The 16251-nt window shown below is 38.1% G+C and overlaps 2 protein-coding genes across 2 annotated transcripts; both read left to right on the forward strand.

The window, feature by feature from the left end:
- Nucleotides 1-419: 419 nt before the first annotated feature.
- On the forward strand, nucleotides 420-6251 carry LOC133713699 (putative disease resistance RPP13-like protein 1). Its single transcript, XM_062139733.1, has 3 exons — nucleotides 420-3577; nucleotides 4991-5800; nucleotides 5914-6251. The coding sequence occupies exon 1, from the start codon at nucleotides 528-530 to the stop codon at nucleotides 3120-3122; it is 2595 nt and encodes an 864-aa protein (XP_061995717.1). The 5' UTR covers nucleotides 420-527; the 3' UTR covers nucleotides 3123-3577; nucleotides 4991-5800; nucleotides 5914-6251.
- A 4022-nt stretch (nucleotides 6252-10273) lies between these two features.
- LOC133716121 (putative disease resistance protein At3g14460) lies at nucleotides 10274-13586 on the forward strand. The gene is made up of 2 exons (XM_062142857.1): nucleotides 10274-11859; nucleotides 13105-13586. The coding sequence occupies exon 1, from the start codon at nucleotides 10274-10276 to the stop codon at nucleotides 11792-11794; it is 1521 nt and encodes a 506-aa protein (XP_061998841.1). The 3' UTR covers nucleotides 11795-11859; nucleotides 13105-13586.
- The last annotated feature ends 2665 nt before the right edge of the window (nucleotides 13587-16251 follow it).

Below are 16251 nucleotides of genomic sequence, written 5' to 3' on the forward strand. Positions count from 1 at the left end.
TCCCATATAAGCAACATTCTGATAAACTATTTTCCCTCACGACTCCAGTTTCCTTTTTCTGTCGTCTCCCCAAACAAGTTAGGAAAAGGAGCGATACCTTCCTTCCCCCTAAATTGCTTTTATATTTCTGCTAGTGGGCAATACTGCCCCCACCGCCACTAATTTGGACGACTTGCTCTTTCAAACAGAAGCAAGGAGACGACTTACATTCAAAACAGAAGCAAGGAGACGACGCACTTGTTTGTTTGCTACTCTTCCTTTCTCTGTCGTCTTCCCAAGCAACTTAGGAAAGGAGCGACACCTTCCTTCCCCTAAATTACTTTTATATTTCTGCTAGTGGGCAGTAGTACTGCCCCCACCGCCACTTAATTTGGACGACTTACTCTTTCAAACAGAAGCAAGGAGACGACTTACTTTTAAACAAAAGCAAGGAGACGACGCACTTGTTTGTTTGCAACTCTTGCTTGGCTTTCATACTTGCAAGCTCTTCATACTGATCCTCAATTTCCCTAAAGAAACTTTGAACCATGGTAGCGGAGGTCTTCCTCGGTGCATTCCTTGAGTTACTGCTCGACAGGTTAACTCCTCATCACGATTTGCTCAACTTGGCGCGCCTGCATGGCGTCGACAAGAAACTCAAGAAATGGAGTGCAGCGCTGTCTGCAATCGGAGCGGTGCTGCAGGACGCGGAGGACAAGCAACTGACGAGCGAGGCTGTGAAGCTATGGCTGGATGAACTCAAACACTTGGCTTTTGACATGGATGACATCTTGGACACCTTTTCCACCGAGCTGTTGCGGCGCAACGTGATGAATCAGCAACATGCGTGGCTTACAAGTAAGGTACGGGGCCTAATTTCTAGAGCTAAGTTCAATTTCAATATGAATTCGGAGATCGAGGAGATTAGTGATAGGTTGGTAGAGATATCTGAAAGAAAGGACTTGCTTGGGTTGAATTATGTTGTGAATAAATGTAGTCGGGTGTGGCAAAGGCCGCCGAGTTCATGTGTGTTAGATGGGCCTGTGGTTGGTAGGGATGATGATAAAAGGAAGATTGTTGAGGTGTTATTGAGGGATGATCAGCCTGGTAGTGTCAATTTCCATGTGGTTGCCATTGTGGGTATGCCGGGACTTGGGAAGACTACAATTGCAGGTCATATCTTCAATGATGATGCAATGGAACGGTTTAGTCCCAAAGTATGGGTATCTGTGTCTGATAATTTCAATCTTGTGAGAGTGACAAAGGCAATTCTGGAATCAGTTACATCTGCACACTGTGATTTGGAGGAGTTCAATCAAATTCAGGAGAGTCTGAGCAAGGCATTGGCAAGTAAAAGATTTTTGATTGTTTTAGATGATGTCTGGAACACATGTGACTATGATCTATGGGCAAAGCTGCAGTCTGCCTTTCGTGGCGGAGCATTGGGAAGTAAGGTAATTGTGACAACTCGTGACTCACAAGTTGCTAAGATGATGAGATCCATTGAAGTTCATAACTTGGGGTGCATGTCAGATGATGATTGCTGGGAAGTATTTGGGCAACATGCATTCTTGAATGTTGAGAATGGGAGACTACAAAGCTTTGAGTTGTTTCGGGAGAAAGTTGTAGCAAAATGTGGTGGGTTGCCCTTGGCTGCAAGAGTCCTTGGTGGTCTTTTAGGCTGTAAAGAGATAGACGAATGGGAAGAAATATTGAACAGTAAATTATGGAGTCTATGTGATAACAGTGGCATTCTCCCAGTATTAAAATTGAGCTATCACTATCTCTCTTCAAATTTGAAAAGGTGCTTTGCCTATTGCTCAATACTTCCAAATGACTATGAATTTGGGGAGAGGCAGTTGATCCTTCTATGGATGGCAGAGGGTCTCGTTCAGCAGTCACATGAATGTAAACAACTGGAAGATTTAGGGAGTAACTATTTTCGGGAGCTATTGTCCAGGTCATTGTTTCAAAGGTCCAGTAAAAACCATTCACAATTTGTTATGCATGACCTTGTTGGTGATTTGTCACGGTGGGCTGCAGGAGACATGTGTTTCAGATTGGAGGATAAGCTGGATGTTAGATGTTCTTCAAAGGTTCGCCATTCCTCTTACATTCCTGGTCAATTTGATGGTGTTCAAAAATTCAAAGAATTTTTTGAAGTCAGGCATTTGCGGACTTTCTTACCACTTTCAGTTTCAGGTCGATCAAATTATCTAACTCGTAATGTTACTTTTGATCTATTACCAAAGTTGAAGTACTTGAGGGCACTCTCTTTTAATGGCTATCAAATAACTGAGTTACCCAATTCTATTGGTAAGCTGAAGCATCTGCGGTACCTTGATCTTTCTCACACACAGATAACAACTTTGCCAGAATCAACCAGCAATCTGTACAACTTACAGACGTTGATATTAGAAAATTGTGCTTGTTTGAAGGCACTGCCTGCAGACATGAGGAATCTAACTGATCTGCGGCACCTTAACAATTCAGATGTACCTTCATTGGAAGAAATGCCTGTGAAACTAGGTAGATTGACTAATCTTCAAACACTGAGTACTTTTGTGCTGGGCAAAGGTAGCAAGTCAGGAATAAGTGAGATAGGTCCTTTATTGTGTCTCCAAGGGACATTGTGCCTCTCAAGATTGGAGAATGTGACTGATGTTGATGATGCAAGGAGGGCTGACTTGACTAGCAAGGAAGGGATTGATTCATTGCAACTAGAATGGAGAGAATCAGGAGAAAGGGAATCAGATGTTTTTGAAATGTTAAAACCTCATAGGAAGCTCAAAGTGCTCACTGTAAAAGGTTATGGAGGTCTTACATTTTCAACATGGACTGGACACCCTTCATTCTCTTATATGACGCATGTAAAGTTGGAACATTGTAAAAATTGTCGATTCTTGCCTCCACTTGGACAGTTGTCTTCTCTGAAAGAACTTTGTATAAAAGGAATGTCTACAGTGGAAAGCGTGGGTCTTGAGTTTTATGGAGAGAGTAGCCTGCCTTTTCCTGTATTGGAGACCCTGGAGTTCAAGGATATGCAGAAATGGAGGGAGTGGCTTCCTCGGGTGCAAGATCAAGGAATTGAAGTTTTCCCTTGCTTGAAAATGGTTTGTATCTCTGGATGCTGTTGGAATTAAGTGGACTTAACATTATCTAAAAGCATTAAGTAAATAGAACAATTGATCTAGCTAAATAAATAACAAAAAATATGTGATTATAACTCTAATTCCAGTCACCTATCGAGATGTATATCTCTTGATAGGAGTAGGACTCTCATTGTTAATAACCTGATTAACATGAAGTGTTTGTGATAAGTTTAAGTCTCCTAAACTGATAAACATGAAGTAAAACAAGGACTCCTTATGGGATGAGTCCGAGGATAAGTTTTGGCCAATATATAAGGAGGAGAAAGTCCCTATGTTCAACACTGCATTTTGCATACATTCTCAGCCCCATTCTGAAGCATCTGGTGTTGAAACATAGAAGACTTTCTTCCATTGTGCAGCTGCTCGTTCGTGATCTCAGAAGATGTCTGCCTCGATGAATGCTCTTGGACAAGCTGTGACTGCAGGGATTGAAAGTGTCAATCCAGGTGATTACTCCTACCGGGACTAGGAAAGCTTCTGGTGTGCTGCATAATTGTTTTGCTCTTGTGCAGGTTGTGTGTGTTATGTGGTTTGTGATATGATCTTGTGTGCATCATGTATTCTTACAAATGGTATCAGAGCTTAGGAATTTCATAAAACACATATCATGCGTTTTTGTTTGTTTTAGAAAAAACATACTGTGAAAATTATTTTCTGGAAAATAAAATATATTTTCTATGTGTGATAAAGCAGGCCTTAAGTGTAGTTAACCCGGTTTTAGTACTAATCCAATTCATTAAGTAAATAGGCCCAAACCCGAGTCCATAATTAATATATTAGTTAAAGAATATTACCGTTAGAATATAATGGTCACTTTTTCTTTAGGGATCGGATTGAGATAGGGCTCACTGAGATTGAATTCTCAGTTTTGGGGATTCAAGACCCCGTTTAGAATTTTTTGGATCTTCAGAAAAAAAAAAAAAAGGGTTAAAATTGCTGCTTGTATCTTGTTTTTCAATTTTGCTTCCGCTAAACGATTGTTGCAGCGCTGTAGCAGAGGCCAAGGTATGTTTTCTGAGAAATCAGAACTTGCGTTTCAATTTCTGCATTATGGAAAGGGTTGTCATATGGATTACTGTTTAGCATATGGAAAGGGTTGTCATATTGCATATAAATATCATGTGTGGAATGTGGATTAAATCTGCGATTGTTGATAAATGTATGGATGTGATGTTTCTGATGCACAAATATGTCTATGCTTGATATCCTTGATAATCTTGTCTTCAGTTGAATATGATTTTGAAACTAACAAGAATTCAGTACAAATCTCCCAATATGTAATTTTTGGAATCTTGTTATGTTCTCGTATATGCAGAATATAGTTAATAAACTGTGAAAAATTAGGCAAAACACATTATTAACTTTTGATTTGTGAATTTCTGGTTACAGTTTGATCATGTTGCACAAAGCAATCCATCATTTTTCAGAGAAATTCTTAAAGATTAAACAAATTAACACTTGTGTTGCTATTTTTTAAAATTACACTTATATTTTGTTCTTCCAAAGAAGATGTTCACTGTGTAATCTTGATTATGGTACAGCATCATGTATAAACACAAATACCTATATTGATTTTTTGAAACTTTTCTTATCTAAAGGTATGACTGTTTCAACTAATAACTGGTATATGTAGGATATAGCATGATGATTTAGAACCTTAAGAATGTTAAGTTTTATGCCACAAAGGCATTACTTGATATTACTGCAGTTTATGGGGTTATTGTTTGTGATTGTGTTTCTGTGATGTTTGCCTACTTTTGAACCTATGAATGAAACACATAAAATTAAAATACAGTCTTAACACACAGAAAATGAAATACTGCAGTAACTTACACGTTTTTTATTTTTCTTTTGTCTAGGACCTCTTGTTGTGACCTTAGGTCAGGTTGAGATGCTTAATGGGTGGAACTATAAGAAGTGGAGAAATCAGGTGGAATTTTATCTGTCCATGCATCAAAACATGGATCTTTGCCTCATAGAGGATCAGCCTTCTGAACTAGATTCTGAAAGTACCAATGAGGATAGGAGGCATTATAAGGAGTGGTATAGCAGCAACAGGAAAGCCAAAAATGTAATTAGGTGCACTATGTCAGACACAGTAAAAGGGTCTATAGTGGAGCCCGAGTTAGCCATGGACTTTCTGGAAGAAATTGCAGACAAATATAGAGAGAGTGACAAGGCTGAAGCAGCTAGGTTGTCTAGGAAGTTCAATGAACTAAGTTTCTCTGGGAAGGGCAGTGTGAGGGAGCACATTATGCAGCTAATTGACATTAACTCTAGGCTTAGAGACCTAGACATGGGAGTTAAAGATGAACAGGTGGTGCATGTGGCACTTCATTCTCTGCCAAACACCTACAGCAACCTGAGAACTTCATATAATGCTTTAGAGACCAAATGGAACCTGAACAAGCTAATCTCGATCTGTGTGGATGAGGAGGAAAGAATTAAGAGAGAGGGAGTACCAACCACTACAGTTAATCTGGTTGAGAAACCAAAGTGGAAAAAGCAGAATAAACTTAAGCCTAAGAAGACCACCATCACTAAAGTAGCTGGGAAACCTGCAGAAGCTAGAGCTGGAAAAGTCTTTAAATATAAGTGCTATTTCTGTAAAAAGATAGGGCACATGAAGAGGGACTGCAGTGGCCTTAAAGCTTGGATGATCAAGAAGGGTGAGTCATTTCCTAATTCAGTCTTTTCTCTAGAAGTTAATTTTATAAATGTAGATTCACACACTTATTGGTTAGATTCAGGCTCACCTATTCATATTACCACCTCACTGCAGGGTATAACAAAGAGGAGGGCACCAAGGAAAAGTGAGCAGCAGGTCTGTGTGGGAAATGGAACAAGGGTAGCAGTTAAGGCTATTGGAACTCTGAAGATCGATTTAGGATTAGGCAAATTTATTTTTCTGGACAATGTTTATTATATTCCTTCTTTAAAAAGGAATCTTATTTCAGTAGGTCTTTTAGTTAGTATTGGATGCAAACTCATTATTGATTTTAGTGGAATAAAATTATTTCAGGGTTCTGAATACATTGGTTGTGGAATGTTTTCAAATAATTATTTGAGATTGGATTGTTCTGTTATTAAGCAGGAAATTCTATTGATTGAGAACAATGAAAACATGAATGCAGATAACAACATTACAGGTACTAAAAGAACTCTATTCAATAATAAGTCTGCAAAGCTATGGCACAGGAGACTAGGCCATATATCTAAAGAAAGACTTAAAACACTTGAGAAAAATAAGATTTTGCCTGCATTGGATTATACAGACTTGAATGATTGCATTGAATGTTTTAAAGGAAAATTGACTAACTGCAGAAAGAAAAAGGCCTTAAGAAGTCAAAATCTCTTAGAACTCATTCATACAGATATATGTGGTCCATTCAAATATAAAACACTCTGTGGAAATTTTTATTTCATCACATTTATAGACGACTTCTCTAGATACTGCTATATTTACTTGTTGTCAGAAAAATCACAAGCTCTTGATGCATTCAAAATATACAAAACTGAAGTTGAATTGCAACTTGAAAAGAAAATTAAAGTAGTGAGATCTGATAGAGGAGGAGAGTTCTATGGTAGACATACTGAAGCAGGCCAGCAAAAGGGACCTTTTGCACTTTATTTACAAGAAAATGGCATTAAGGCTCAGTATACAACTCCCTACAACCCTCAACAAAATGGAACAGCAGAAAGAAAAAATAGAACCTTGTTAAACATGGTGAGGAGTATGATGTGTACTTCAGGTCTGCCAAAATATTTATGGGGTGAGGCTCTTAAGACTGCAAATTACATTTGCAATAGATCACCTAGTAAATCTGTAGAAAAGACACCTTATGAGCTTTGGTGTGGAAAACAGCCAAGTTTGCATCACTGTCATGTTTGGGGATGCAAAGCTGAGGCTAAAACACCTAATGCCTTAACACAGAAGTTAGATCCAAAAACAGTGAGTTGCTATTTCATAGGATATTGTGAAAAATCCAAGGGATATAAATTTTATTCAGCTCATCATACAACCAGGACTTTTGAAACAAATCAAGCAAAGTTCTTAGATGAAGTGGTCTGTAATACAAGTTTTGAAGATTTATCTTCAGAATTTGAAGAAATTATAGATATGAGACTTTAGAAAATTTTTTACCCTTAATACGTGAAGATGAAATGCAAACTGTTAGTTCAGAAAATGAAGTTGAAAATCAAAATTCAGTAGAACCAGTAGCCTTAGATGATCAAGCACCTGATATGGCTCAAAATATGCAATTAGAAAATGTTAACCCTCAGCTTAGGAGATCCCAGAGAGAAAGAAGACCAGTTTATGGAAAGGATAGTGATTATGCAGTTTACTTGCAAGAAATTGATGTCCTTGCAGAAGACAATGATCCATTGAGTTTTAAACATGCATTAGAAAGCAGTGAAGTTGAAGAATGGCAGAAAGCTATGGAAGCTGAGATTTCATCCATGAGTCAAAACAAAGTATGGGAGCTAGTTAAACCTGATCCAAACCAGAAAGCCATAGGATGCAAATGGGTGTTCAAGACAAAAAGGGATGTTAATGGTAACATAGAGAGGCATAAAGCTAGATTAGTAGCCAAGGGTTTCACACAAAAGGAAGGCATAGACTATACTGAAACTTTTTCTCCTGTATCCACAAAAGATTCATTTAGAATTATAATGGCTTTAGTGGCACATTATAATATGGAATTGCACCAAATGGATGTTAAAACAGCATTTTTAAATGGGGAATTAGATGAAGTCATTTATATGAAGCAGCCTGAGGGTTTTGTGAAATCAGGAAAAGAAAACCATGTATGCAGACTAAAGAAATCCATTTATGGACTTAAACAAGCTTCTAGGCAATGGTATAAGAAGTTTGACTCTGTGATTTCATCATTTGGTTTTACAGAAAATATAGTTGATGAATGTGTGTACATGAAAACAGTTGGAAATAATTTTATTTTTCTCATACTGTATGTGGATGATATTCTTTTGGCTAGCAGCAACATTAAGTTGCTTAAAGACACCAAAACTTTTCTGTCAAATAATTTTGACATGAAAGATTTAGGAGAAGCCTCTTATGTTCTGGGAATTGAAATCAAGAGAGACAGAGCACATGGTTTATTAGGCTTATCTCAACAAAACTACATTTTAAAAGTTTTAAAGAGATTTGGGATGGAAACTTGTGCATCAGGTGAAGCTCCTATGACAAAAGGAGACAAACTGTCAAAGAATAAAAATTCCAAAAATGGGGGGAAGATGTCTAATATGGATAGCAAGCCTTATGCTAGACTAATAGGCAGCCTCATGTATGCACAGGTCTGTACTCGACCTGATTTAGCTTTTGCAGTTGGAATTTTATCTAGATTTCAATCAAACCCTACTCAAGAACATTGGACTGCAGGAAAAAAGGTACTTAGATACTTGCAGAGGACCAAATCTCACATGTTGGTATATAGGCAAGTCAAACAGTTGGAACTAGTTGGCTATACTGACTCAGACTTTGCAGGAAATTATCCAGATTCAAAGAAATCAACATCTGGTTATGTGTTCATGCTTGCAGGAGGGGCTGTGGCATGGAAAACCATGAAACAGTCATTAGTCTCTACCTCCACTATGCAGGCTGAATTCATAGCCATTTATGAAGGAATGTGTGAAGGGTTATGGATTAAAAACTTTTTAATGCAGACCAATGTTTTAAGTTCGATTGTGTCAGATGCACTTAAGATTTACTGTGATAATGAAGCTGCAGTATTTTTTGGCAAGAACAGTAAGAGATCCAACAACTCCAAGCATATTGATTTGAAGTACTATAGTGTGAGAGAGAGAGTGAAGCATGGTGAAGTCACTGTTTTGAATATTGACACAGAATCTCAACTTGCAGATCCATTTACCAAGGCTTTATCAGTTGTGAATTTTAAGAGACATACTGAGAACATGGGAGTATTACCTGATTTGAGAGCTTGAGTTCAGTGGGAGTGTTGAGTCATTTTTTGAATTTTTATTTCTGTGTAGTAATTCCATCACAGGTTTTTTTTGAATTTTCAGATACTTGTATTTTGCATCTGCAATTTATCAATAAAATTGAGGTATTCCAGAAAGAAACTATTTCATTGATAGTTAACTTGTGTGAGGCATTTATTTTAGTTATTTCATTTTGAATATATGTGTGTTATCAAGTGAACTGCTATGCTTGCATAGACTTACAGTTACAGAAGGACAACTACAAGTTCACTGGTGTTTAGAGGTTGTTGTCAAGATTTTGTTTTATCAAAATCATTATGATGGACTGTGAGCAGAATGGCATTACAGGTAGATATACTTGCCATATAGCTCTCTTGTTATCACTTAGAGCTCATGTGAATACAGTAGCTGATGTTAGTGATTTTTAACCAATGTGTTTGTTCCAAACTTAGTTGGTTCTGAATTCTGCATTAGTTTATGTACTTGACCGAGCTGAATGAGATATGAGTTTTTACATGTTTCAAGTGCACACTTCAGTTGTTGTTTGATTCAAGTTATTAGTTGAATTGTTCTGCAAATAGACAATGTTAGTCCAAGTGGGAGAATGTTGGAATTAAGTGGACTTAACATTATCTAAAAGCATTAAGTAAATAGAACAATTGATCTAGCTAAATAAATAACAAGAAATATGTGATTATAACTCTAATTCCAGTCACCTATCGAGATGTATATCTCTTGATAGGAGTAGGACTCTCATTGTTAATAACCTGATTAACATGAAGTGTTTGTGATAAGTTTAAGTCTCCTAAACTGATAAACATGAAGTAAAACAAGGACTCCTTATGGGATGAGTCCGAGGATAAGTTTTGGCCAATATATAAGGAGGAGAAAGTCCCTATGTTCAACACTGCATTTTGCATACATTCTCAGCCCCATTCTGAAGCATCTGGTGTTGAAACATAGAAGACTTTCTTCCATTGTGCAGCTGCTCGTTCGTGATCTCAGAAGATGTCTGCCTCGATGAATGCTCTTGGACAAGCTGTGACTGCAGGGATTGAAAGTGTCAATCCAGGTGATTACTCCTACCGGGACTAGGAAAGCTTCTGGTGTGCTGCATAATTGTTTTGCTCTTGTGCAGGTTGTGTGTGTTATGTGGTTTGTGATATGATCTTGTGTGCATCATGTATTCTTACAGATGCCCCATACTGGAGGGGAGATTACCTGAAAACCTTGATCTATTATCGAAGCTTGCCATTGATGGATGTGGGCAATTGGTGGTTTCAATTACCAGTTATAAACGTCTTCGTGATTTGAAAATTCATGATTGCAAAATGCTGGTACATACAAGTGGGGTTGAATTTGAGTTACTAGAGGCGATGGAGCTTTCATGTATATCAGAGTTTAGACTCCACATGGACGGATTCAAGAGAGACTTCACAAAGCTTAAAAATCTGAGAATTACTAGTTGTAAGGAGCTGACATCTTTATGGAAAAATGAGGATAGATTGCTGCAACGTCCGATTTATAAAGGAAACAGCTCTCACTCTTACTTTGTTCAAGAGTTGAAGTCACTTCAATGTCTTCACATAAATGATTGCTCAAATCTAGTTTCTTTTTCAAAGCTTGGCCTGCCACCTTCTCTTAAAGAAATAATGATTGTGCGGTGCAGTTCTCTTACAAGATGCCAGATACCCCCAAATGTAAGAAGTCTATACATCGATTCCTGCACAAACTTGGAATCATTAGCGGGGGAGGACAAGAAAGGTGAGGATCCTTCATCTTCTTTTTCTCCTTGTTTGATACAAGAGGAGGCATCCTGCCTCGAGTACTTGAGCATAGCGAATTGTCCATCTCTTACAACCTTATCATCCACAGGCCAGCTAGCCAGGGGACTTAAACATCTTATCATATTTTATTGTCACCAGCTAGAATCAATAACCGATAGCTTCCATGCTAACACCTTCCTTGAAGAAATTGATATTAGGATTTGTGGAAATCTTAAATCGTTACCAGAGGGCTTATGCGACCTCACCAATCTTCAAGTCTTTAAGATTTGGGACTGTGAAAGTCTTGTTTCTTTCCCAAGAGGAGGGTTGCCAACAAGAACCTCCAACTTGAAAGAGATCGATGTTTTGATGAATTGTGATAACTTAGAGGCCCTTCCTAAAGACATGCAGAACCTCCACTGTCTTCAGAGTTTGAGGATTTCATACTGTGAAGGTTTCGCTCCATTTCTAGACAAGGGTTTGCCACCCAACCTAACATTCCTTGAGATTCGAAATCTCAACAGTTGTAGGCCACTCCTGGAAGCTCAAGGATTGCACAGACTCACTTCTCTTAGAGCGTTGGATATCAGGGGAAATGATTCACAACTAGTGTCATTTCCACCTGACAAGGAGATGGTGCTCCCCAAATCTCTCATTCTACTTCATATTGAAGGGTTCCCGAATCTGAGGCACCTATCCAGCAAGGGCTTTCAGTTCCTACCCTCTCTTGAATCTCTTCAAGTCATCAGCTGTCCAAAGCTAGCATCCATTCCTGAGGAGGGCCTCCCTCTTTCACTTACACAACTTCATATCTTTTTTTGTCCACTGCTAGTAAAGAACTGCAGACCTGGAAAAGGACAATACTGGCACTCCATAGCTCGCATCCCTTTCATATGGATTAAGGGTGATAAGGGAGCAGACATATTTAGAAGCTGAGAATCCATGCCTCTTAATCTCATACTGCTCTCCAAGCTTCAGTGTATATGTTAGTCGGTGTGCAGGTGTGTGCTCGATTCTATTTTCTTTTTTGTTGTGGTGATTTGATTATACTGAACATTCAGATGCTTTCTGTCCCAGAAAAGATGAGCAAAGTTACATGTTAGAAATGTGCATGCTGTCAATAATGTTTCTTATAATTTGGGTTCTCTTTAGTGAGAAGTCTGTCAACTAATTTATTCTTCATTTCTGTTCTTTGTGAAGAAGACTGTCAGTCCCTTTACTTATTCTTCATCTTTTGTCTGTCATATTGTGGTCTAGATAAGATCATATCCAAAATCTGTGTCCAAATTAAGAACGTATATATCCTCTTATTTTGATTCAGCCTGAAAAGTAGTAGGATGCTCTTCTTTCTTGATGTGAATGTTGTAGTGTAATGTACCTAGTCAATACCATATATATTATGTATTAGAAATGATATATTGCTAAGTAATTATTCAAACATAGGAGTTCAACTAACATTTGATGGTTACGGGCTTTCTCACCAATTAAACTATCTCATAGAGACAAATCCAGGGTAGATTCTTGGGTTGGCTTGGGGATTTTAGGTGAAACTGAGAGAGAATTATTCAGAAAGTCAGAAGACCAATCTATAGTATATGTTGGTGTGAAGTGTGTATTTGTTCTGTGCTAGTTTGGTATCGATGGTCTTAGATTGGATAGGTACTCAATTAGGTAGTTGGTGGATGCTTGAGTTAATTAAGAAAAGGCATTTCACTACGAGATTTCTTATATAGTGAATGGCATTCATGTCAAAACAGGTTATTTGTAAAGAGGATATGACTCTGTGGTCATATATATACCCGCTATGGCGCTATCTAATCTCAGCCCTTCTTTTGATATAGTCAGTGCCCAATTTTCTTTCTTGTGTGACCTGGTTAAGCTATAGTGACGAAAGTAGCAGTTGGCTCTTGTTTGTAATCTCTATAGTCTCTTTGGGTTCTTATATTCATGTAATTATATATTCTTCTAGTTTCAGTGTTAGACAAATTATGTGTTATGTGGGCACGAGAGAATATATAGAATTGTAAGTAGTGCTGATAATATTCAGAAAAGGAACTCCAGAGAAGTGTTGGAAATTCGTTATATATCCAGATATTTTTTTCCATGGTCACCAATTGATTGACCACATCTCCTCTCTCTTTTTTTTTTTTTGAAGGGATCTCCTCTCTTTTTAGAGTTGCATATTCATAATTAACTTTCTGGCCGAATTTAAAAAAATTCTTAGTTATTTGTAATTCCTTTGGCAGGTTTCAGAACCATACTAAATTGTGGAGCATGTTGGCTTGAACAATGGTGTACTGTCAATAGGCTCGCATTCTTTGGCATTGACAGATGAGTTCCCAAGTCTCAAGAGCTGAGTTGATGCTAAGGATAGGGTGGCTGCTGCTAAGCTATTAACCTCTATCTTGGATCCATGAAGCAGTACAGAAAAAAGACAAGAATTTTGAACAGCAACAAGGAGCTAGAGACAGAATGGTCCTCTTAATAGTTGCCATTTGCTGTGCTTGGATTCAAATTTTCTTTAGGGAAGTAAGCAATTATATGGAATTCAATCCTAGTTTTCACAAGATCGATAAAGAGGAAAATTGACTGCAAATGTTCAAATGTTTCTGTAGGCAAGTAAGCAATTTTATGATTCACATTTTCAGCTGAAAGTATGTAATTTTGTTGAACATTCAGCAGATAATTTTATACAATCACTTCTCCTAAATAATTTACTTTTTATTTATTTTCATCTTCTTTTACCTTTTTGGAGTTATAAGGGTTCTTAGATTTGATTGGAAATTCGCATATCATGTTTGTGTTTGCATATTTTGTGTCCAAGTGTTCTGCTGATATGCTCCAAAGGAGTACTAGGCCATTTCACCTATCATGTTTGTGTTTATTTCCGTCCCTGTTGAATGTGATGAATTATTTTTGGTATGCATTGGGGAAGAAATCACAGTAGAAAAGAATACTTCAATTCAGGGTTAATTCGATAATTCTATTCATCCCACAATGAGGGTATATATATAAGTACAAAGGAGTAGTCTAACTCTAATAGGAAACAATCTTTCCATAATTACAGGATATCCTAATTAAATAAAATCCTAATTACATTCAGATTTACAGCGATTCTACACTCCCCCTCAAGTTGGTGCATAGATGTCTATCATGCCCAACTTGTCAACTGAGCTGTCAAATACCTTCCTGGACACTCCTTTAGTAAGAACATCAGCTAATTGCTCCTCTGAGTTTACAAATGGAAAGCGAATAACCTTTCTGTCAAGATTTTCTTTAATAAAATGACGGTCAACCTCCACATGCTTTGTTCTATCATGCTGAACTGGATTATGTGCAATCTCAATGGCAGCTGTATTATCACAATGCAAATCCATAGGCTTTTTAAGCTTGTAACCTAGGTCTTTCAAGACATTACGAATCCACAACATTTCACAGACTCCGTGTGCCATACCTCGGAACTCAGCTTCTGCACTTGATCTGGCAACAACTTTCTGCTTTTTGCTACGCCAGGTGACAAGGTTCCCTCCAACAAAAGTGAAGTACCCAGATGTAGAACGTCTGTCAGTTTTATCACCAGCCCAATCTGCATCTGTGTACCCAATAACTTCCAATTCATCTTTTTTCTGAAACAGTAACCCTTTACCTGGCGCCATCTTCAAGTACTTCAAAATACGAAAGACTGCATCCATATGCTCTTCACTAGGACAATGCATAAATTGACTAACAACACTCACAGCATAAGCAATATCAGGTCTAGTATGTGAAAGATAAATCAACCTTCCTACAAGACGTTGATACCTCCCTTTGTCAGTTGGAACTTGATCAGGATAAATAGCAAGTCTGTGATTCATCTCAATGGGTGTCTCCATTGGTCTGCAGTCCAGCATCCCTGTTTCAGCAAGTAAATCAAGGACATACTTCCTTTGTGAAAGCAAAATCCCCTTCTTAGACCTTGCAACTTCAATACCCAGAAAATACTTCAGTTGTCCCAGATCCTTCATTTCAAACTCCTTTGACAGATACTTTTGCAATTCATTCATCTCTTTCGGATCATCGCCTGTAACAATCATGTCATCAACATACACAATAAGAGCTGTAATCTTACCATTCTTGCGTTTGATAAACAAGGTATGGTCAGAATTGCTCTGTCTGTACCCAAAGGCTTTCATGGACTTTGAAAATCTTCCAAACCAAGCTCTTGGAGACTGCTTCAGGCCATACAAAGACTTCTTCAATTTACACACCTTGCCAACATCACTTGGGTAATTCTTAACACCTGGGGGCATATCCATGTACACTTCTTCCTCCAAATTCCCATTAAGAAACGCATTCTTCACATCAAACTGGTGCAAGGGCCAATCTTTGTTTGCTGCAAGTGAGATTAGAATCCGGACAGTATTAATCTTTGCCACAGGTGCAAAAGTCTCCTCATAATCAATCCCATAGCGTTGTGTATATCCTTTGGCAACCAACCTCGCCTTGTATCTATTAATAGTTCCATCTGCATTAAGCTTCACAGTAAATACCCAACGACACCCTACAGTCTTCTTTCCAACCGGCATAGGTACTAGCTCCCATGTTGCATTCTTTTGAAGAGCTTCCAATTCTTCATTCATCGCCTTTGTCCATTTTGGATCCGTCAATGCATCCTGCACGTTACTAGGAATAGATACAGTAGATAATTGATCAACAACAAGTGCATGTGACCCAGAAATCCTATGGTTAGACATAAAATTAGCTATAGGGTATTTAGCTTTGGCTTTGATATCTGGTTCATATTGTTTCTTAGGAATTCCCTTGGTAACCCTTTGTGATTTCCTAGGTTCGACACTTTCTAACCCAGAAGACTCATTAAAGTTTAGGGGTACCTGAGGTGGATCATTCTGACTGGGATCTTCAGTTGGTGGGGCAGAAGGGGGAATATCTTGTGTGTGAGCTTCGGATACGTCTTGATTTTGTTTCAAACTATCCAGAAAAGTCGTCTCTTCTGTCTCGGAATTCACAACGCTCTGTTCGGCAGTTTCAGCAGTTGCATTCTCTGTTTCGGAATTCACAACACTCTGTTCGGCAGTCGCATTCTTTGTTTCGGAATTCACAACACTCCGTTCGGCAGTCGCATTTTCTGTTTCGGAATTTACAACACTCTGTTCAGCAGTCGAATTTTCTGTTTCGGAATTTACAACACTCTGTTCGGCAGTTGCATTTTCTGTTTCGGAATTTCTACCTTCAAATCGTTCCTCCAAATCTTCCAAGTCTTCAAAGACATCAAAATCAATAATAGAACAAGGATTCCCTTCATAACCTCTCTCCCCCTGAAGGGAAGACTGAGAAGCTCCCCCTGAGTAATATGGCTCAGATTCACGGAATGAGACATCAAGAGATATATGTAT

Source organism: Rosa rugosa, chromosome 6, assembly GCF_958449725.1.
Source record: "Rosa rugosa chromosome 6, drRosRugo1.1, whole genome shotgun sequence".
Lineage (NCBI taxonomy): Eukaryota > Viridiplantae > Streptophyta > Magnoliopsida > Rosales > Rosaceae > Rosa > Rosa rugosa.

Bases quoted from the DNA above. Each gene is read 5' to 3' on its own strand.
- LOC133713699 (XM_062139733.1), top strand. From the start codon at position 528: ATGGTAGCGGAGGTCTTCCTCGGTGCATTCCTTGAGTTACTGCTCGAC.
- LOC133716121 (XM_062142857.1), top strand. From the start codon at position 10,274: ATGTATTCTTACAGATGCCCCATACTGGAGGGGAGATTACCTGAAAAC.